This window comes from Hypanus sabinus, chromosome 10, assembly GCF_030144855.1.
Source record: "Hypanus sabinus isolate sHypSab1 chromosome 10, sHypSab1.hap1, whole genome shotgun sequence".
Classification (NCBI taxonomy): domain Eukaryota; kingdom Metazoa; phylum Chordata; class Chondrichthyes; order Myliobatiformes; family Dasyatidae; genus Hypanus; species Hypanus sabinus.
Window position 1 is genome coordinate 36,768,599 of NC_082715.1, and position 22,290 is coordinate 36,790,888.

Consider the following 22,290-nt stretch of genomic DNA (forward strand, 5'->3'; position numbering starts at 1 on the left):
GCTGAGTGGTGAAAAGGGTGTGGAGCTTCAAGTTCCTGGGTGTCAACATCTTATAGAACCTACAAATGTAATCACAAAAATGCATGCCATACTTCATTAGGAGGTTAAGGAGATTTGGTATGTCTAGCAAGTTTCTAAGGTATTGTGAGAGCATCACTGCCTGGTATGAAAACTCCAATGCACAGGACTGAAAGAGGTTGAAAAAGGTTGTAGGCTCAGCCAGCCCCATCACGGGCACAAACTTCTCTATCATCAATGACATCTCAAAAGACAGTGCCTCAAGAAGGGGTAATCCATCATAAAGGACCCTCTTCTCGTTACTACATCAGAGAGGAGGTACAGGATCCTGAAAAACCACACTCAATGTTTAGGAACAGCTTCTTCCCCTCTGCGATCAGATTTCTGAAAGGTCCATGAATTTATGTAGGTACACCTCCTCAATATTCCACTTTTCCAATATTTATTTATTTTATTGTAATTTATAGAAACTCTTTATATGTCTTCCACTGTACTGCTGCAATAGAATAACAGATTTCACCATGTATGTCAATGATTATAAACCTGATTCTTATTCTAAAGGAATAGGTTTTAACCTAATTTCCTGGATTTTTAATATGATTTTATAACATATATTTATGAATAAAAGACCAGTATTTTTGTTGGTATAAAATATTTAGTGGTAATGGAATTTATAGGCTGTTACATAAGACATCTTGTAATTGTATGATTTAATCAGCTAATTTACATAATTAATGTACTCTCCACCAGACAGTTCTGAAATTCTATTTCACAGGGCAGTAAGAAATTAACTTGAGGTAACAGTAACATGTTTGGAGTATTTAGGATTAAAAATTGATGGGCGCACCAGCAAAAGTGAATAAAGAAATAAAGAGATACAGTAAGTGCTAGGACTAATTCACTAGAGTTCAGAAGAATGAAGGGTGACCTCATTGAAAGCCTATCGAATGGTGAAAGGCCTTGATAGAGTGGAAGTGGAGAGGATATTTCCTATGGTGGGAGAGCCAAAGACTAGAGGACACAGCCTCAAAATAAAGGGGCATCCTTTTAGAACGGAGGTGAGAAAGGACTTCATTAGCCAGAGAGTGATGAATCTGTGGAATTCTTTGCCACAGGCAGCTGTGGAGGTCAAGTCTTTATGTATATTTAAGGCAGAGGCTGATAAGAGTCTTGATTGGTCAGGGCATGAAGGGATATGGAACCAAGAGGAAAATTGGATCGACCATGATGAAATGGCAGTGTAGACTCAATGGAACAAATGGCCTAATTCTGCTCCTATAGCTTATGGTCTTATGATCTATTGGGATTTCTCTGCTGAGAGTCAACAGGGAATGGATTGGCCAAATGGCCTCCTTCTCTACTGTAAAAGTAGGAAATGTTTTAATGCAACCAATATTGAGACCTAGCTGAGATATTATGAGCAATCTGAATAATTACAAGTATATGTTAACTGATTCCTGCAACAAAAGGTTCCTCATTATAGTTTAAATGATTCCAACATCTTCTATGGTTCCATTAGAACTTTTAACTTCTCTTGTTCTTACGGGGGTGATTGGTAAGTTCATGGCCTAAGGTAGGAGGAGATAAGTTATACAGCTCTTGTTACATGCACATGCAGGTCAACTCTGAATGATTATGCAGAAAGTTTGAAGTTAATAATTCATCTTCTACCTTAGGCCATTAACTTATCAATCATCCCTGATGAGTTATTAACTTCAAATTTTCTGCATAATCACTCAAAGAGTTGAACTGCATGTGCATGTAATGAGAGCTGTATAGCTCATCTCTTTCTGCCTTAGGCCACAAACTTTTAAATCACCCCTACTGTGGACACTTTCTGGAGTCCAAGATCCATATGCTCCATGATCGCTGGACTAAGTGTGTAAATGTAGGAGGGGACTAAGTTGAAAAATAAAAGTGCTAGGTTTTCTAAAATTGACTCCTTCTACCTTAGGCCACAAACTTATCAATCACCCCTCGTAGAAGTGTTAATCTGTTTGTCATGACTTTCATCAATGTATTCTGATCACCATTTAACTCTACAAAGAAAATGGCCTGTCTCCTTTCAAATGATGGCTTCACTCTTGAGAAAGGATCGGTGAAGATTTGGCTCAGTCTTTTCTATTATCATCCTTACTTCGTTTTGTATGAACAATCTGAAAATCCGTAAAGGACTTTTAGACAAGACTGTTAGCAAAAATTGGCATCTCAAAAATTGCAAAGAGAGTGTGTTTAAAAAAAAAATCACAGATCTGTGACTTCAATGTAGGTGGCAATCTTCTCTTATGCTTACATGGGTGGGAACCACAAATCGTGAACAGAAGGATATTATTCATATAAAGGTCCTAGTTCAAAGGAGTCTGAATACAAAAGTCTTCAATTATTGTTTGCTCACGATGGTAAAAGTTTTTAGAATTGAAAGAGTATAGGCCTAATTTGAGTATTTGTTCTGTCATTTCATTGCATTTAGCACTTTGCTATAGATAGCTGGAGAGCACAATGGTGGTGCTTGTAGAGACCCTGCCTCACAGTGCTAAAGCCTTGAGTTAAAGCTGACCTCAGATACTGTCTGTGTGGAGTTAATGTGTCATACCGAGGCTATATGGATTTTCTCCGGGTGCTCCAGTTCCCTTCCCAAATCAAAGACGTGCTAGTTGGTGGGTTAATTGGCCACTCAACTTTGCCCTGAGTGTATAAGTGAGTAAAAGAATTTGGGGGAGTTGATGGGAATGTGGTGAGAAAGTAAAGAAATGGGATAAAAATAGGATAAATCTGAAATAGGTGGTTGTTGACTGGTGCAGATTACAGCTGTTAAGGGCCATTTCCATGTCATATCTCTACACGGCTTTGTGTATCTTGCTGGCTGTGGATTATTTTGATCCCAAAACATGATGGGTAGTGGGGTAACTGATAATGGCTGGGGTCAACCACCTTGTAAAGACACTGCCTAGTTGAAGGGAATGGCAAAACATTTATGTAGAAAAATTTGCCAAGAACATTCATGGTCATATGACATGGCACATAACAAAGGAGATATGACATGGTACTAATAGACCAAAATGTAATATTACTCATCTTATCACTGACAATCTTGTTAAGTGAAATAGTGTTACAGATTTCCATAGAAATATAGAAACAAAGAAAACCTACAGCACAAATACAGGCCCTTTGGTTCACAATGCTAAGCCAAACATGCCCTTACTTTAGAAATGACCTAGAATTACCCATAGCCCTCTATTTTTCTAAGCTCCATGTACCTATCCAAGTGTCTCTTAAAAGACCCTATTGTATTTGCCTCCTCCACCGTCGTCAGCAGCCCATTCCACGCACTCACCACTCTGCGTTAGAAAACTTACCCCTGATATCTCCTCTGTACCTACTTCCAAGCACCTTAAAACTGTGCCCTCTCATGTTAGCCATTTCAGCTCTGGGAAAAAGCCTCTAAATATCCACACGATCAATGCCTCTCATCATCTTATACAAACGTTTGTACGCCTCTATCAGATCACCTCTCATCCTCTGTCACTCCAAGGAAAAAAGGCCGAGTTTACTCAACCTATTCTCATAAGGCATGCTCCCCAAACCAGGCAACATTCTTGTAAATCTCCTCTGCACCCTTTCTATGGTCTCCACATCCTTCCTGTAGTGAGGTAACCAGAACTGAGCACAGTACTCCAAGTGGGGTCTGACTACAGTCCTACATATAGCCATATAACTATTACAGCACGGAAACAGGCCATCTCGACCCTACTAGCCCATGCCGAATGCTTACTCTCAGCTAGTCCCACTGAATTGCACTCAGCCCATAACCCTCCATTCCTTTCCTCTCCATATACCTATCCAATTTTTTTTTAAATGACAATATCGAACCTGCCTCTACCACTTCTACTGGAAGCTTGGTCCACACAGCTACCACTCTCTGAGTAAAGAAGTTCCCCCTTGTGTTACCTCTAAACTTTTGCCCCTTAACTCTCAACTCATGTCCTCTTGTTTGAATCTCCCCTACTCTCAATGGAAAAAGCCTCTCCACGTCAACTCAATCTAACCCCCTCATAATTTTAAATACCTCTATCAAGTCCCCCCTCAACCTTCTACGCTCCAAAGAATAAAGACCTAACTTGTTCAACCTTTCTCTGTGACTTAGGTGCTGAAACCCAGGTAACATTCTAGTAAATCTCCTCTGTACTCTCTCTATTTTGTTGACATCTTTCCTATAATTCGGTGACCAGAACTGTACACAATACTCCAAATTTGGCCTCACCAATGCCTTGTACAATTTTAACATTACATCCTAACTCCTATACTCAATGCTCTGATTTATAAAGGCCAGCATACCAAAAGCTTTCTTCACCACCCTAACCACATGAGATTCCACCTTCAGGGAACTGTGCACCATTATTCCTAGATCACTCTGTTCTACTGCATTCTTCAATGCCCTACCATTTACCATGTATGTCCTATTTTGGTTAGTCCTACCAAAATGTAGCACCTCACACTTATCAGCATTAAACTTCATCTGCCATCATTCAGCCCACTCTTCTAACTGGCCTAAATCTCTCTACAAGCTTTGAAAACCTACTTCATGATCCACAACGCCACCTATCTTAGTATCATCTGCATACTTACTAATCCAATTTACCACCCCATCATCCAGATCATTAATGTATATGACAAAACAACATTGGACCCAGTACAGATCCCTAAGGCACACCACTAGTCACCAGCCTCCAACCTGACAAACAGTTATCCACCACTACTCTCTGGCATCTCCCATCCAGCTACTGTTGAATCCATTTTACTACATCAATATTAATATCTAACAATTGAACCTTCCTAACTAACCTTCTGTGTGGAACCTTGTCAAAGGCCTTACTGAAGTCCATATAGACAACATCCACTGGTTTACCCTCGTCAACTTTCCTAGTAACCTCTTCAAAAAATTCAATCAGATTTGTCAAACATGACCTACCACACACACATCCATGTTGACTGTTTCTAATCAGACCCTGTCTATCCAGATAATTATATATACCATTATTATATATAGCTGTAATATTTATCCCGGCTCTTGAATTTAATCCCATGGTTGATGAAGGCCAATACACTGTATGCCTTGTTAACCGCAGAATCAACTTGTGCAGCAGCTTTGAGTGTCCTATGGATCCAAACCCCAAGATTCCTCTGATCCACCACGCTGCCAAGAGTCTTACCATTAATATTATATTCTGCCATCATATTTGACCTACCAAAATGAACCATTTCACACTTATCTGGGTTGAACTCCATCTGCCACTTCTCAACCCAGTTTTGCATCCTATCAATGTCACACAGTAACCTTTGACAGCCCTCCACACTATCCACAACACCCCCAGCCTTTGTATCATCAGCAAATTTACTAACCCATCCCTCCACTTCCTCATCCAGGTAATTTATAAAAATCATGAAGAATAAGGGTCCCAGAACAGATCCCCGAGGCACACCACTGGTTACCGACCTCGATGCAGAATACAACCCATCAACAACCACTCTTTACCTTCATTGGGAAAGCCAGTTCTGGATCCACAAGGCAGGATCCCCTTGGATCCCATGCCTCCTTACTTTCTCAATAAGCCTTGCATGGGGTACTTTGTCAAAAGTGTTGATGAAATCCATATACACTACATCTACTGTTCTACCTTCATCAATGTGTTTAGTAACATCCTCAAAAAATTATATCAGGCTTGTAAGTCACGACCTGCCTTTGACAAAGCCATGCTGACTATTCCTAATCATATGATGCCTCTCCAAATGTTCATAAATCTTGCCTCTCAGGATCTTCTCCATAAATTTACCAACCACTGAAGTAAGACTTACTGGTCTATAATTTCCTGGGCTATCTCTATTCCCTTTCTTGTGTAAGGGAACAATATCTGCAACTCTCCAATCCTCCAGAACCTCTCCCATCCCCATTAATGATGCAAAGATCAATGCCAGAAGCTCAGCAATCTGCTCCCTCGCCTCCCACAGTAGCCTGGGGTACATCTCGTCTGGTCCTGGTGACTTATCCAACTTGATGCTTTCAAAAGTTCCAGCACATCCTCTTTCTTAATGTCTATATGCTCAAGCTTTTCAGTATGCTATAAGTCATCTCTACAATCACCAAGGTCCTTTTCCGTAGTGAATACTGAAGCAAAGTTTTCATTAAGTACCTCCACTATCTCCTCTGGTTCCATACACACTTTTCCACTGTCACACTTGATTGGTCCTATTCTCTTATATCTTTCTCTTGCCCTTCACATACTTATAGAATGCCTTGGTGGTTTTCTTAATCCTGTCTGCTAAGGCCTTCTCATGGCCCCTTCTGGCTCTCTTAATTTCATTCTTAAGCTCCTTCCTGCTAGCCTTATAATCTTCTAGATCTCTATCATTACCTAGTTTTTTTTTAACCTTTCATAAGCTTTTCTTCTTGACTAGATTTACAACAGCCTTTGTACACCATGGTATCTGTACCCTACCATCATTTCCGTCTCATTGGAACGCACCTATGCAGAACCCCACGCAAGTATTTCCTGAATATTTATCACATTTCTGCCATACACTCCCTTAAGAACTTCTGCTCCAAATTTATGCTTCTGAGTTCCTGCCTGATAGCTGCATATTTCCTCTTACTCCAATTAAACGCTTTCCAAACTTGTCTGTTCCTGTCCCTCTCCAATGCTATTGTAAAGGAGATAAAATAGTGATCACTATCTCCAAAATGCTCTCCCACTGAGAGACCAGACACCTGACCAGCTTCATTTCCCAATACCAAAAAGAGGCTCACTTTTAGGAGCGGGCAGTGGAGTGCGTGGGAGCAGAGTGCTGGGCTTTGGCTCAGCGGGCTTTGGTGCAAGGGGACTTCAGTGAGAGGAAATCAGTGAGCCTGAGTATGTGCTTGCTGAGGTAAAAAAGGTAAGGTCAGTAGGTACTTTTTTCATTTATTCTAACTAATCTAGGATCAGGTAATGGGGGAGACAGTTAGAGCAGTGGTGTGCTCTATGTGCAGTATGTGGGAGGTCAGGGTCAACACAGTTGTCCCTGATGACCACACCTGCAAAAGGTGCATCCAGCTGCAGCTTCTATCAGACCGAGTTAGGGAATTGGAGCAGGAGCTGGATGAACTACAGATCATTCGGGAGGCAGAGGCAGAGATAGATAAGAGTTATCGGGAGGTAGTCACACCGAAAAGTCAGGAGGTAGGCAAATAGGTGACAGTCAAGAGAGGCAGGGGGAGCAGACAGAGAGAGCAGAGCACCCCTGTGGCCATTCCCATCAACAATGTATACTGTTCTGGATACTGTTGGTGGGGATGACCTACCAGGAATAAGTTGCAGTGGTCCTGTCTCTGGCACTGAGGATGGACCCTCGACTAGGAAGGGGAGGAGGGAAGAGAAGAGACCGGTAGTGATAGGGGTTTCTATAGTCGGGGGGGGGGGGGGGGCGGATAGGAGATTTTGTGGGGAAGATCGGGAGTCTTGGATGGTGTGTTGCCTCCCTGGTGCCGGGGTCCGGGACATCTCAGATCGGGTGCAGGTTATTCTCGAGAGGGAGGGCAAGAACCCAGATGTTGTGGTCCATGTAGGGACCAACAACATGGGTAGGATGAGTGAGGGGTTCCTGCGTAGTGAGTTCAGGGAGTTAGGTGCAAAGCTGAAGAGCAGGACCTCCAGGGTAACAATCTCAGGATTGCTACCTGTGCCACGTGCGAGTGAGGCAAGGAACAGAAGGATTATACAGATTAATACGTGGCTGAGAGGATGGTGCAGGAGGGAGGGCTTCAGGTTTTTAGATAATTGGGCTTTGTTCCAGGGAAGGTGGGATCTGTTCCGACGGGACGGTTTACACCTGAACTGGAGTGGTACGAACATTCTTGCAGGAAAGTTTGCTAGTGCTTCTCGGGGGGGTTGAAACTAAATTTGCAGGGGGCAGGGATCCAGAACACAAGAGAGGATAGCAAGATGAAGAATAAAGGACAGGTGGGGACTACACGGTTCCGGAATAATAAGTGTGTAGTAGAGAAAGGTGAGGCGGAACAAGTGATAAGGAGGACACATGTACAGAGGGATGGTCTGATGGAACATGGAGTTAACTGTGCTGAAAGAATAAGTAAATTTAGAAAGAACAACAAAATTCAAGGGGCGTACAGCCCGAAGGGATTTCAGGGAGCTGGGTTAAGCACAATAGGCAGCAATTTAAACACAGAGAGGAGAAATGGGCTAAAAATTCTATATCTGAATGCACAAAGTGTCAGAAATAAGGCGGATGAGCTTGAAGCTCAGCTGCGAATGGGTAACTATGATGTTGTTGAGATAACGGAGACATGCTGCAGGGAGATCAGACCTGGAAAATTAATGTACGAGGAATACATGCTATTGTAGGGACAGAAATGTGGGCAGAGGGGGTCCTGTTGGTGAGGAATGAGATTCAGTCCTTTGCAAGGGGGGACATAGGATTAGGAGAAGTAGAGTCTGTGTGGATAGAACTGAGGAACAGTAAGGGCAAAAAGACCCTAATGGGTGTTGTCTACAGGCCCCCAGACAGTAAGCATGGATATTGGGTGCAAGTTGAATAGGGAGTTAACATTGGCATGTGGCAAAAGTAATGTCACAGTAGTTATGGGGGATTTCAACATGCAGGTGAACTGGGAGAATCACGTTGGTGCTGGACCACAGGATAGGGAGTTTGTAGAGTGCCTACGGGATGCATTCTTGGAACAGCTTGTACGAGAGCCGACCAGGGACAAGGCTATTCTGGATTTAGTCTTGTGTAATGAACAGGATTTGATAAGTGATCTTTAAGTAAAGGAGCCATTAGGAGGTAGTGACCATAATATGATAAGTTTTCATCTGCAATTTGAGAAGGATAAGGGCAGATCGGAGGTGTCAGTGTTGCAGTTGAACAAAGGAGACTATGGAGCCATGAGGGAGGAGCTGGCCAAAGTTAACTGGACGGATATCTTAGCAGAAAAGACAGTGGAACAGCAATGGCAGGTATTCTTGGGAATAATGCACAAGGTGCAAAATCAGTTCATCCCCCGGAGAAGGAAGGATTCAAAGGGGGGAAAGGGGCCACAGTGGTTGACAAAGGAAGTCAGAGATTGCATAGCATTAAAAAAAAGGAAGTATGACAGAGCTAAGGTGAGTGGGAGGGCAGATGATTGGGAAATTTTTAAGGAACAACAGAACTTAACTAAAAAGGCAATACGGGGAGAAAAAACGAGGTACGAATGCAAGCTAGCCAGGAATATAAAGGAGGATAGCAAAAGCTTTTTTAGGTATGTGAAGAGAAAGAAGATAGTTAAGAACAATGTTGGGCCCTTGAAGAATGAATTGGGTGAAATTGTTATGGGAAACAGAGAAATGGCAGAAGAATTTAATAAGTACTTTAGATCTGTCTTCACTAGGGAAGACACAAGCAATCTCCCAGATGTATGGATGGGCCAAGGACATAGGGTAACAGAAGAAATGAAACAGATTGACATTAGGAAGGAAACGGTGATGAGTAGACTGATGGGACTGAAGGCTGACAAATCCCCAGGTCCAGATGGTCTGCATCCCAGGGTACCTCTGCATCCAGAGGTGGCTCTGGAAATTGCGGATGCATTGGTAATCATTTTCCAATGTTCCTTAGATTCAGGATCAGTTCCTGAGGATTGGAGAATGGCTAATGTTATCCCACTTTTTAAGAAAGGAGGGAGGGAGAAAACAGAGAACTATCATCCTGTCAGCCTAACGTCAGTAGTGGGGAAGATGCTAGAGTCCATTATTAAAGATGAAATAGTGGCATATCTAGATAGCAGTGATAGGATTGGGCCGAGCCAGCATGGATTTACCAAGGGCAAATCATGCTTGACTGATCTATTGGAGTTTTTTGAGGAACATCATAAAGGACTCCTTCTATCCTGCACACCGACTGTTTGAACTGCTTCCATCTGGTAGGCGCTTCAGATCCCTGCAGACTAAGACTAATAGGCACTGGAGAAGTATTTTCCTTACTGCGGTCACTTTGCTGAACAGTTAACTGCTGGTTAACTGTCGGCTAACTATTACTTGGATTGCACTACTTGTATGTATAATCTATATTTTCATTTATATTTATCATTATTATTGTTATGAGCAGAGAGACAACATCTGCCGGAAGTAAATTCCTTGTATGTGCACAGATACTTGGCGATTAAAGTCTGATTCTGATTCTGATGTAACCAGGAAGTTAGACAAGGGAGATCCAGTGGATGTAGTGTACCTCGGTTTTCAGAAGGCATTTGATAAGGTCCCACATAGGAGATTGGTGGGTAAAATCAGAGCTCATAACATTGGGGGGAAGATATTGACATGGATAGAAAACTGGTTGGCAGATAGAAAGCAAAGGGTAACGGTGAATGGGAGTTTCTCGGAATGGCAGGTGGTGACTAGTGGGGTGCCACAGAGCTCGGTATTGGGACCACAGCTGTTTACGATTTACATCAATGATTTAGATGAAGGCATTGAGAATAACATCAGCAAGTTTGATGATGATACTAAGCTGGGTGGCAAATGTGACATGTGATGAGGATGTTAGGAGAATTCAGGGTGACTTGGATAGGCTGAGTGAGTGGGCAGATACTTGGCAGATGACGTTTAATGTGAATAAGTGTGAGGTTATCCACTTTGGGAGTAAGAACAGGAAGGCAGATTATTATCTGAACAGTGTAGAGTTAGGTAAGGGAGAAATACAAAGAGATCTAGGGGTCCTTGTTCATCAGTCACTGAAGGTGAATGAGCAAGTGCAGCAGGCAGTGAAGAAGGCTAATGGAATGTCGGCCTTTATTACAAAGGGAATTGAGTACAGGAGCAAGGATGTCCTTTTGCATTTGTACAGGGCCCTGGTGAGACCACACCTGGAGTATTGTGTACAGTTTTGGTCTCAAGGGTTAAGGAAGGACATCCTGGTTGTAGAGGAAGTGCAGCGTAGATTCACGAGGTTAATTCCTGGGATGTCCGGACTGTCTTACACAGAGAGGTTAGAGAGACTGGGCTTGTACACGCTGGAATTAAGGAGATTGAGAGGGGATCTGATTGCAACATATAAGATTAAGGGATTGGACAAGATAGAGGCAGGAAATATGTTCCAGATGCTCGGAGAGTCCAGTACCAGAGGGCATGGTTTGAGAATAAGGGGTAGGTCATTTAGGACAGAGTTAAGGAAAAACTTCTTCTCCCAGAGAGTTGTGGGCAGAGAGTTGTGGGGGTCTGGAATGCACTGCCTCGGATGGCAGTGGAGGCCAATTCTCTGGATGCTTTCAAGAAGGATCTAGATAGGTATCTTGTGGATAGGGGAATCAAGGGATATGGGGACAAGGCAGGAACAGGGTAACGATAGTAGATGATCAGCCATGATCTCAGAATGGCAGTGCAGGCTCAAAGGGCCGAATGGTCTACTTCTGCATCTATTGTAAAAAGAAAAAGTACAGCCTCTCCACTCGTAGGGTTATCCACATATTGTGTCAGGAAACCTTCCTGAACACACCTAACGAGCTCCACCCCATCTACACCCTTTGCTCTTGGGAGAAATTAAAATCTCCCATCACAACAGCCCTGTTATTATTGCACCATTCCAGAATCTGTCTCCCTATCTGCTCCTCGATGTCCCTGTTACTATTGGATGGTCTATAAAAAAACACCCAGTAGAGTTATTGGCTCCTCCTTCCTGTTTCTAACTTCCACCCACAGAGACTCAGTAATCAATCCCTCCAAGACTTCCTCCTTTTCTGCAGCTGTGATGCTATCTCTGATCAGCAGTGCCCACCTCTGCCTCTTTTGCCTCCCTCCCTGGCCTTTCTGAAACATCTAAAGCCTGGCACTCTAAGTAATCATTCCTGCCCCTGAGCCATTCAAGTCTCTGTAATGGCCACAACATCATAACTCCAAGAACTGATCCATGCTCTAAACTCATCCGCTTTGTTCATAATACTCCTTGCATTAAAATAATCACAGTTCAAACCATCAGTCTGAATGCATCCCTTCTCTATCACCTGCCTACCCTCCCTCTCACACAGTCTCCAAGCTTTCTCTATTTGTGAGCCATCCGCCCCTTCTTCCATCTCTTCAGTTCAGTTCCCACCTCCCAGCAATTCTAGTTTAAACTCTCTCCAGTAGCCCTAGCAAACTGCCCTGCCAGGATACTGGGATTCAAGTGCAACCCATCCTTATTGTATAGGTCACACCTGCCCCAAAAGAGGTCTCAATGATCCAAAAATCTGAAGCCTTGCTCCCGTTCCAATCCCTCAGCCATGCATTTATCCTCCACTGCACTCTATTCCTATGCTCACTGTGGCGTGGCACAAGCAGTAATGCTGAGATTACTATCCTTGTGGTCCTGCTTCTCAGCTTCTTTCCTAACTCCCAGTAGTCTGATTTCAGGACCTCCTCCCTTTTCCTGCCTACGTCTTTGGTACCAATATGTACCACGACCTCTGGCTGTTCACCTTCCCACTTCAGGATATCTTGGACACGATCAGAAATATCTCGGGCCCTGGCACCTGGGAGGCAAACTACCATCTGTGTTTCTTTTCTGCATCCACAGAATTGCCTATCTGACCCCCTAACTATAGAGTCCCCTATCACTGTTGCCATCCTCTTCCTTTCCCTACCATTCTGAGCCACAGGGCCGGACTCTGTGCCAGAGGCACGGCCACTGTCGCTTCCCCCAGGTAGGTTGTTCCTCCGAACAGTACTCAAACAGGAGTACTTATTGTTAAGGGGGACAGCCACAGGGGTACTCTCTGGTATTTGACTCTTGCCCTTCCCTCTCCTGACTTACCCACTTCTCTGTCTCCTGAGGCCCCAGTGTGACTACTTGCCTTTAGCTCCTATATATCACCTCCTCACTCTCCCTGACCAGACAAAGGTCATCGAGCTGCATTTCCAGTTCCCTAATCTGGTCCCTAAGGAGCTGCAGCTTGACGCACCTGGCACAGATGTGGCCGACTGGCAGGCTGAGAGTCTCCCGGACATCCCACATCTGACACCCAGTATAGAACATTGACCTCTCAGACATACTTTCAATTCCTATTCTTCACAAGTAACTTTTCTTCGCCTCAACCTGTTATTGCCTAAGTCCCGTAGAGCCAAAGCCCTCCTGCTCTGACTCTCTCTACCCTGGCGCCCGCTCTATAAATCTGTCTGCTTTTTAAATTCTTCCCGCCGGTCTAACTTGCTAATGTCCACATGCCTGCGCAGTCATACCGCGATCAAATCACTGAAGAAAAAATGCTCTCCTTTTAAATTCTTCCCACCGGTCTAACTCGCTGACATCCACGTGCCTGCTCAGTTGTGCCTCGATCAAAAACTTTTTCCATTTCATTCTCAAACTGAAAATGTGATTAAAGCCAAACTTACTGATGTATCTAACAGTTTCTTTAGCATTTATTTCAATCAGGATTTAAAGGCGGGATGAGCAATGGCTTTATAAACATTCAGCGTTCTTTAATTTATCTCCCATGCTCTTGTTTCATGGACGTTTCATTTATAGGTTTCTACCAGCTTATGAGGCATATTTTGGACTTTGAAAATTATGTAAGTAGTGCCATTAACAGACAGGAACTGCAATTTCCAGTTTTTACGTTACTATCACAATTTCACATGCATTCTATTGTTATATGACTTGAATTTTTTTCCCCCACAGTAACAGATTTTCTCTTGTTTGGGAGAAGCGCTGTTGACGTTTCGGGCCAAGACCTTTGAAGGTCTCGGCCCGAAACGTCGACAGCACTTCTCCCTATAGATGCTGCCTGGCCTGCTGTGTTCCACCAGCATTTTGTGTGTGTTGTTGTTTGAATTTCCAGCATCTGCAGATTTCCTCGTGTTTGTGTCTTTTCTTTGTTGTCATTTAGTAGTGTATTATAAAACATAGCGGCAAGTAAGTCCTTTGTAGCTTAAAGTTGCTTTTCAAGTTCCAAGTTAATGTTCAGAGACTATGAAAATACATGGTATAGTTTGTGGAAAAAACAACAAATATAGCACAGGTGCTTTTCTGGGGAGATGTGGGAGTACAAGTTGAACGGCCATTAATCTAACAACATCATAACTCATCATTAAGCATAAATGACAATTTAGAAGAAAACTTTTCAGAACATGAACATATTATTCATCAGACTACAACATGGCAGCATACAGGAATAACTTTAAAAGTAGGAATTAATGTTAAGTAAAGATATGGACACTATTTATCCCATTAACACCGTGCAGCTTTTTTGACATCTTTTAAGTTGCCCGGGAAGCTGACTTGAGTTATGAATAACTTTTGATTGAGGTAGTTTTTCCTCCAAAGGAGTAATAGAGCAGAATAAGTTTAACAATTGAGCTAATCACCAGCCTTGGATTTCTGTGGAGCATCCAGACTTTAAATTGTGCAATCGATTTCAGAATGCAATGAAATGATAGATCCCCAATCTGAGTAGGTGTTCTTCTTCTCTTGATTAAAATCGGATTTCTCAGATTAGAATACCATCCATAATACAGAAGAAAATAAAGAGCACCAGGACAATTTGCTTTTAAATAACGTTTATAGATTGTTAAAAGAAGTGTAAGATTAAATTTAATGGGAATAAATGAATTGTAATACAAAAATAAGTAGAAAACAAGTACATAATGGTACCCATTAACAAGGTAACGTTGGTGGCAATCTCAATAAAGCTAATTGATAGTAAGTTTTGATCATATCAAATATCTAAATATATCCTCAAACAACTTAAATGGTATTACTATACCATTTGGACCCTGCATTCAAAGAGATAATGGTTCAGGGGTCTCGGAGGAATTAGCAAAGATTTGCAACACAAATCTTAACTTATGGACTTCCTTACATGGACTACTTCAAGAAACTCTTACTTTAATGATAACCAGCTTGTAGAAGTTAGTCACATTTGTCATTTCATTTTATGTATGATCCCCAAAATTAATAGTGTTACATTTTATGTTATTCTACAGTACATATCCACAGAAATAAAGTGGATACATAGAATAATGTCCCAACAAAATATGACTTTACACAGAAATAAAAGCTACAAAATTCAGTTGTTTTGCAGCATGGATGATCAATTACTTACAGTTGACACCAACGCTGTCAAATTGAAGAACACAGGCTAGTGTTCCTGCAGTTTATATTGAACTTAACATTAAAAAAATGAACTTCAAAAAAATAAGCTTAATTTACATCAAAGATTAAGGAAAAATGTAAGATGGGTTATTGTGGCATTCAATGGGTTAACAGAAAATTCCCATTCCCTATGGATTTCTCTTAAAATATCACCTAAATTTTTTCTAAAACTGAACTGTTAGCAAAGGAATATTATTTACAAGTATATTGTAATGCCAAGAATTTTTAGAGATTCTAAGTATTCAATTGTGTTAGTTAAGAAATTTTATTAACGACATCACTTGGCAAATAAATATGTCTTCAGAATGGAAAAGAATAATGAAACAGACCAGTTGAGCACTCAACACTGAGTTGAAATACACAAGAAAATGGTTTTATAACAGGTAATCACCTAATAACCTTCTTCACTGGAAGGAGAAACTAGCACTGGGAAGGCCTCCACACCACTGACTGACAAACTTCAAAACATCTTGACACTCTGGGCTGTGAGTTGTCTGAAAATAAAATATTTATTTATTAGAAAATAAATGGATTGACCAATTTTTATATATGTGTGTGAACTAAGATATTCAGATGTGACCCTTTGCATAAACATCTATAATAATGCTTTCACTTCCAAATGAACTTATAGTTGAGCATTTTAAATCAATACATTCCATATCATTGTACAAATGGAAAAAAAAAATCAGAATAAGCAGCTCAAATAGTCACAACCCAGGAATATGAACTTCTTATGAGGACTACAATTGGCTAAACCATTTCCTCTCTCCTGATTTAACCATTTGCAATAACCTAATTTTGTACTTATTGCTTTAGGGATAATTTTTAGATTTACATGAACGCTTTTGCGATTTGCATAATTACTCACTTTCACAGCCATGAGGAACTTGTTCCAGTCATCTTTGTTTGCTGCTTTTCCAGGCCTTTTGAATTCAATTTTGTGTCGAAGTACAGGATAACCTGAGTCATAATAGCAGGAATGGTTAATCAGTATAAGAAATGGTTGTTTTACTCTATGAAACAGTTTAGGGATACATTGTGATGTGCATAAAGTGCCAAGGAACAAAACATTATCATGGTTTTTTTGTCATAAATATTATTTCCTTTATAAATCCTTAATGATGTAATGCAGTATGTGGTCTGATAATTGCCTCACATAGCACAAGAAGATTATAGATGCATTATTGGCTTCTTATCAGCCAACTAGTAGGTAGAATTGTTCTTAATTTTCTCACCTGGCTTTCCACCACCCACCGCCCCCCCCCCCCAGTTTTTTTTCCATCTCTACTAAAAGCAATCCAGCAACTTTACCACATTTTTATCTCCTAGACAGTCAGATCAGCAATTAATTGGTGCAGTATTAAGACATTATTGAGGTAACAATTTTTATCATAGAACCACAGAACACTTCAGTGCAGAAAACAGGACATTCAGCCCTTCTAGTCTGTGCTAAAACTTTATTCCACTGGTCCCATTGATCTGCACCCAGTCCATAACCCTCCAGACCTCTCCCATCCGTGTATCTATCCAATTTATTCTTAAAACATAAGAGTGAACCCGCATTTACCACGTTAGATGGCAGCTCGTTTCACACTCCCACCACTCTCTGAGTGAAGAAGTTTCCCATTATGTTCCCCTTAAACCTTTCCCCTTTCACTCTAAAGCCATGTCTTCTCATACTTATCTCTGCTAATCTAAGTGGAAAGAGCCTACTCGCATTTACTCTGTCTATACCCCTCATAATTTTGTAAACCTCTATCAAAACCTTTATCATGTACTTAATCCAGACATGAATTAACAGTGGTGTGATTAAAGCATGAATTACTTTTTCCCATCTTTTATCCGAATAGGGCAAACAATTAAAAATGTATGTAGCATGAAATAATTGTCACCTGTTATTACACAAGGAAGAGAACGGATGCCAGTATTTACAGCTATTAAGGAGGCTTCATAAGTATCTCGTTCATCAGCTGGTAGAACCTGCTCCACTCGCTGGTCCATCGAAACAGTGAGAACCCAGTCCCTAATCTCTTCCCTCCTGTCATCCTGAAATTTAAAACAATACTATGAAGCATTGCTATGCAAGTCTCTGCAAAATTAAATAGGTTAAACTGGTACAAATTTTCTGCTGAATTCTGAGATCTTTAGCCATTGGTTCTTTATCCAAGTACACTGATTTGACAAAAGATTTTTTTACTTATGGAAAATCTATGCAAAATTACATCTCAATCAAAACAAGTAATTCTGGTGTAATTTGAAAAAACATTAAAGTAGATAGCTAAATCTTTTAGCTTGTTGTATGGCTGAGTTGTTGCTCCAAAAGTTACAGAAGTGAGCCCAGAAATGCATCTTTGGTAGCATCCGAAATAACATATTAACCAGTATTAAGGAAGATAAGTGCCTACCTAGCAAGAACATACTGGTTTAGATCAAGTGACGGAAGCTCAAAGACTGCACATTGGCTTTGAAATTGATGGTGAAGTGAATGTGATCCTGCCACAGTATCAAAACAAGCAAATGGTATCCATGTGACTATTACAATGCAAACCCCTCCTCAACCTTCTTGACAGGGTTAACTATACAGTACTCTTCCAATTATGCTCTGCTATCCTCAGGTTAGTTAGAATGCAACTTCAGTCCAAACAATTTGTGTTGAATCATCTGCACTGGGTTCTTTTCTTATTCCAGTGTGTTATCTGTTGTTCCTGAAGGACCTAGTCTTTGGGCCTTCTCATCTAAGCTTACTCTTTATAAGATCATATGAAAACATCCCTTTGATGGTGGCAACACACACAAAATGCTGGAGGAACTCAACAAGCTAGGCAGCATCTATGGAAAAGAGTATAATTGGACTGAGACCCTTCATCAGGGCTGGAGGAAAAAGGATGAAGAGTCAGAGTTAGAAGAGGAGGGACCACAAGATGATGGGTGAACTCGGTGGAGGGGGGGGGGGGGGGAGTTGGAGGGGTAAAGTAAAGACCTGGGAAATTGATTGGTGAAAGAGCTACAGGGCTGGAGAAGGGGGAATCTGATAGGAGAGAACAGAAGGCCATGGAAGAAAGAAAAGGGGAGGAGGTTCATGCCATCAGGTTGGAGGCTACACAGACGGAATATAAGGTAACACACACAAAATGCCGGAGGAACTCAGCAGGTCAGGCAGCATCTATATAAAAAAAAGTACAGTCGACGTTTTGGGTCAAAACCTTTCGGCAGGACTGGAGAAAAAAGGCTGACGAGCAGATTTTAAAGGTTGGGGGAAGAGAGAGAGAAACACCAGGTGATAGGTGAAACCTGAAGGGGGAGGGATGAATTAAAGAACTGGGGAGTTGATTGGTGAAAGAGAAATGGGGAAGGAGCACCAGAGGGAGGCATTGGGTGGGTAAGGAGATAAGCTGAGGCAGGGAAAAGGGGATAGGAAATGGTGAAGGGGATGGGGTCATTACTGGAAGTTTGAGAAATTGATGTTCATGCTATCAGGTTGGAGGCTACTCAAATGGAACACAAGGTGTTGTTCCTCCAACATAAGTGTATAAGTGTGGCCTCATCACGACAATGGAGGAAGCCATGGATGGACATATGACAATGAGAATGGGAAGTGGAATTAAAATGGGTGGCCACCGGGGGGGGGGGGGGGGGTCAGCTTGTTCTGATGGACAGAGCATAGTGCTCGGTGAAATGGTCTCCCGATCTACGTTGGGTCTCACTGATATACAGATGACCACACCAGGAGCACAGAACACAGTAATTGACCCCAACAGACTCACAGGTGAAGTGTCATCTCAACTGGAAGGACAGTTTAGGGCCTTGAGTGGTAGTGAGGGAGGAAGTGTAGGGGCAGGTGTAGCAGTATATCTGCTTGCAAGGATAAGTGCTAGGAGGAGGGAGATGAGTGGGGAGGATCGAATGGACAAGGGAGTTGCGTATGGAGTGATCTCTGTGGAAAGCAGAGAATGGGGGGGGGAGAGAAAAGGGAAAGATGTGCTTGGTGGTGGGATTCCATTGAAGGTGGTGGAAGTTTCGGAGAGTTTTTGGAGAAGTTTCAGAAGCTTCAGATTATGTTTCAAATCCATTGTTCATTTCCATCTCCACAATACCCTACTGTACCCTTCTTTCTATTGATCTGCAGTTGAAATCCTTATCAACAGTTTTGTGACCACTGCGCTCCAGCCTGATCCTCTCCTTTCTCCTCTTCATTACTTGAAGATCTCCACAGCTCTGCTCTCTATGTCCGTACACTAAGATTTTCACACCTTGTTTAATACCCTATATGAAATTATGGCCAAACGACATTTTGAAATTCTGCCCATTGTTTACTATTTCTTTAGTCTCACCCAGCCCTAAAACTCTGCAAGATACACGCACGACTCCAGTATCCAATTCCTTAATCTTTCCCACGATTGCTTCTGTATTGGTGCCCGTGTCTAGATCAATGTGGTTCATCTCATAGGCCTGTGCTACACAATTTATTGTGAAAGAGTCAAACATATTAGCTAAAGCACCGCCAAGGGCAACTCAGAAGAAACATTTTTAAAATGTTTCCACATTTTTATTGTTGAGAGCAAACTCACTACAGAAGGTAGATACATCTCCTTGCTGCCTACCCTCAAAGATCATTCTCCTTCCAGTTCAAAAAACCTGTTCTCCAAAAGGAGTAAAACCTGCCGTGGCGGAAACAATGATTCAAAGAAACCTATCTGAAACATCTCTTTAAAGACGACTCTTTGAAAATGCATTTGTTGCTGGCAAGAAGCTTCAGTCTTATAAACTGTGTGGTTTAGAATTGAAAGCTTCCATTTGGTCTTTATTTTTGATACTGGTTTCATGCAAGCACTGGTCCAACTCTCTCCTCACACACCTGCAAACCTTTTCTTTTCAGATACATGAGATTATGTCTCCATTATCAAAGATGGCAGTACCATACACCTATGCTTTAAACTGAATGAGGACATAAAGCCAAAAACTGCAACAGGAGCCAATCAAGAGCCAGACTAAGAACAGTTCCTGTACTCAGGGCTGGTGTGAGTCCTGATCCTAGGTCCAGTTGTGTTCCAGAGAGCTAAGCAGGCTTGGTCACAGGTTTAGTTTGCCCTGGGTCTGATGTTCTCCATTTCCAGGTCCAGTTGGAGCTCAGACATGGTATTGGCTGGGCTGCCAGGGAAGACCCAAACTGATAAGAACATGGAAACTGCCCCAATTAAAAATAAAATACAAATAATCTCAATGACACTACAAAGGGTAGACAGCAGTTTTCATTAATGACTGGGGACTATTTCTTAAGCAGGTCTCTGTAAAGCTGTTCATTCCCCAGTTTACCCATGCTCAGCAAAGGAACATATAAACAGAACTATCTTCCAGACTTAAAAAGAAAAAGCACCTATGATTACAAAAACCAAATCTAAAATTCTGCAGTGGTTCTTAAATTTGGAATTACTTATTGTTAAGGAAGAAATAAACAAGCTTATGATATTTCCTTTTGAATTTACCAAAACATGTTGCTTTGCAGGGACCGGTATTTCAAATGGAATATCAGTTTGTTGAAAATCAGAATGATCCAGCCCATCGAGATTCCCTTCCTCGATTGCCTAGAAACATAAGATGCACAAGGTTAACAGAGTAATTTTTAGTCAGCGTTTAGAATATAATTCTTATAGGACAAATGGAATCTAATGTTTTACGTTCCAGAACAAAACAGGTTTTAAAATAACAACACACACAAAATGCTGGTGGAACACAGCAGGCCAGGCAGCATCTATAAGGAGAAGCACTCTCGATGTCTCGGCCCGAAACGTTGACAGTGCTTCTCCTTATAGATGCTGCCTGGCCTGCTGTGTTCCACCAGCATTTTGTGTGTGTTGTTGTTTGAATTTCCAGCATCTGTAGATTTCCTCGTGTTTGCTCTTTAGGTTTTAAAGTATCTAATTTCTAAAGAAACAAGTCATCACTGTACTCTAGCTGTGATGGGATTTAAAACTAAGTATTATTCAGGGGTGATGAGACATCACAGTTGGTTGGTAGGCAGATACAGAAAATTGTGGTATTAGGTATGCAGATTCATTTCCTACATTTGTCAGTTTCAAATCTTAATTATATCACTGTAAAACTGAAGTCAAATGGAGGTCAAATATGGGGAGGGGGGGTGGGGAATGGAAAATTAGTCCTGGCAGTTGGTTCAAAATGAAAATTGCCTTCTTAACAGTGGTGGCACAAATGTAAGATTATTCACATCTGTGCATTAAGAATGCTTGCTTGTTACTCAGAAAATGCACCTTCATTCTCCACTGATTCAAAATCTGAACATATTTTAAAATTTGCTGTCCAAAATAAAATACTGCAGATATTTGTATTATGAAATAAAATTGAGAACAGTTGGAACTAAAACAAGTTTTACTCCACAACGAAAACTACAGGGGTGGATTATATCTTCTCTCACTTTGCTTCCAGTAAGAATGCCATTTCTTTCCACCCCATTTCTCCATTCCACTGTTGTGATGATGGCAGATTTTCTAGCAGTGTCCTTTCAACCAATGTTTCTCCTTCAGCATAGATTACAACGCTGTCAGGTAAATTTATTTACATTACTGTGCAAAAGTCTTAGGCACATGTAAAATAATACTGTAATGCAAAGATGTTTCCAAAGATAATGAAGTGAAAAGTTTCTAAATAACAAAAAAATTACTCTAAAAAGCAGTAGCAGAATAAAAGCTAAATCATATCAATATTTGGTGTGACCATTGATGCCTTTAAAACTGTATCAATTCTCTTGGGTACAATGTCGTGCAGTTTTATAAGAAAATCAGCTGGTAGGTTGTTCCGAACATCTTGGGAGAACTTGCCACAGTTCTTCTGAGGATTTTGGCTGCCTCACTTGCTTCTGTCTCTCCAGGTAATCTCAGACAGCCTCAATAATGTTGAAATCAGGGCTCTGTGGAGGCCATACCATCTGTTGCCTTGATCTTCTTTTTGCTGAAGATAATTCTTTATGACATTGACTGTGTGTTTGGGGTGATTGCCCTGTTGCAGAACGAAGTTGGGAATGATCAGATACCTCCCTGATGGTATTGTGTGATGGATGAGAATCTGCTTGTACTTCTTTGAGGATTAAGTTAATTCTGACCAGGT

General features: G+C 41.5%; 1 protein-coding gene across 2 annotated transcripts in view; it reads right to left on the reverse strand.

Moving 5' to 3' along the window:
* Window positions 1-14,592: 14,592 nt before the first annotated feature.
* Window positions 14,593-22,290, reverse strand: part of ift172 (intraflagellar transport 172) — a 180,867-nt gene continuing 173,169 nt past the window's right edge. For both annotated transcript variants that reach the window (XM_059981671.1, XM_059981669.1), the window contains 4 exons: window positions 20,655-20,753; window positions 17,064-17,217; window positions 16,040-16,131; window positions 14,593-15,665 (listed from right to left, as the gene is read on the reverse strand). In XM_059981671.1, the coding sequence (XP_059837654.1) occupies window positions 15,576-15,665; window positions 16,040-16,131; window positions 17,064-17,217; window positions 20,655-20,753 (435 nt within the window). In that variant the 3' untranslated portion in view covers window positions 14,593-15,575. The remainder of the gene's footprint in view (window positions 15,666-16,039; window positions 16,132-17,063; window positions 17,218-20,654; window positions 20,754-22,290) is intronic.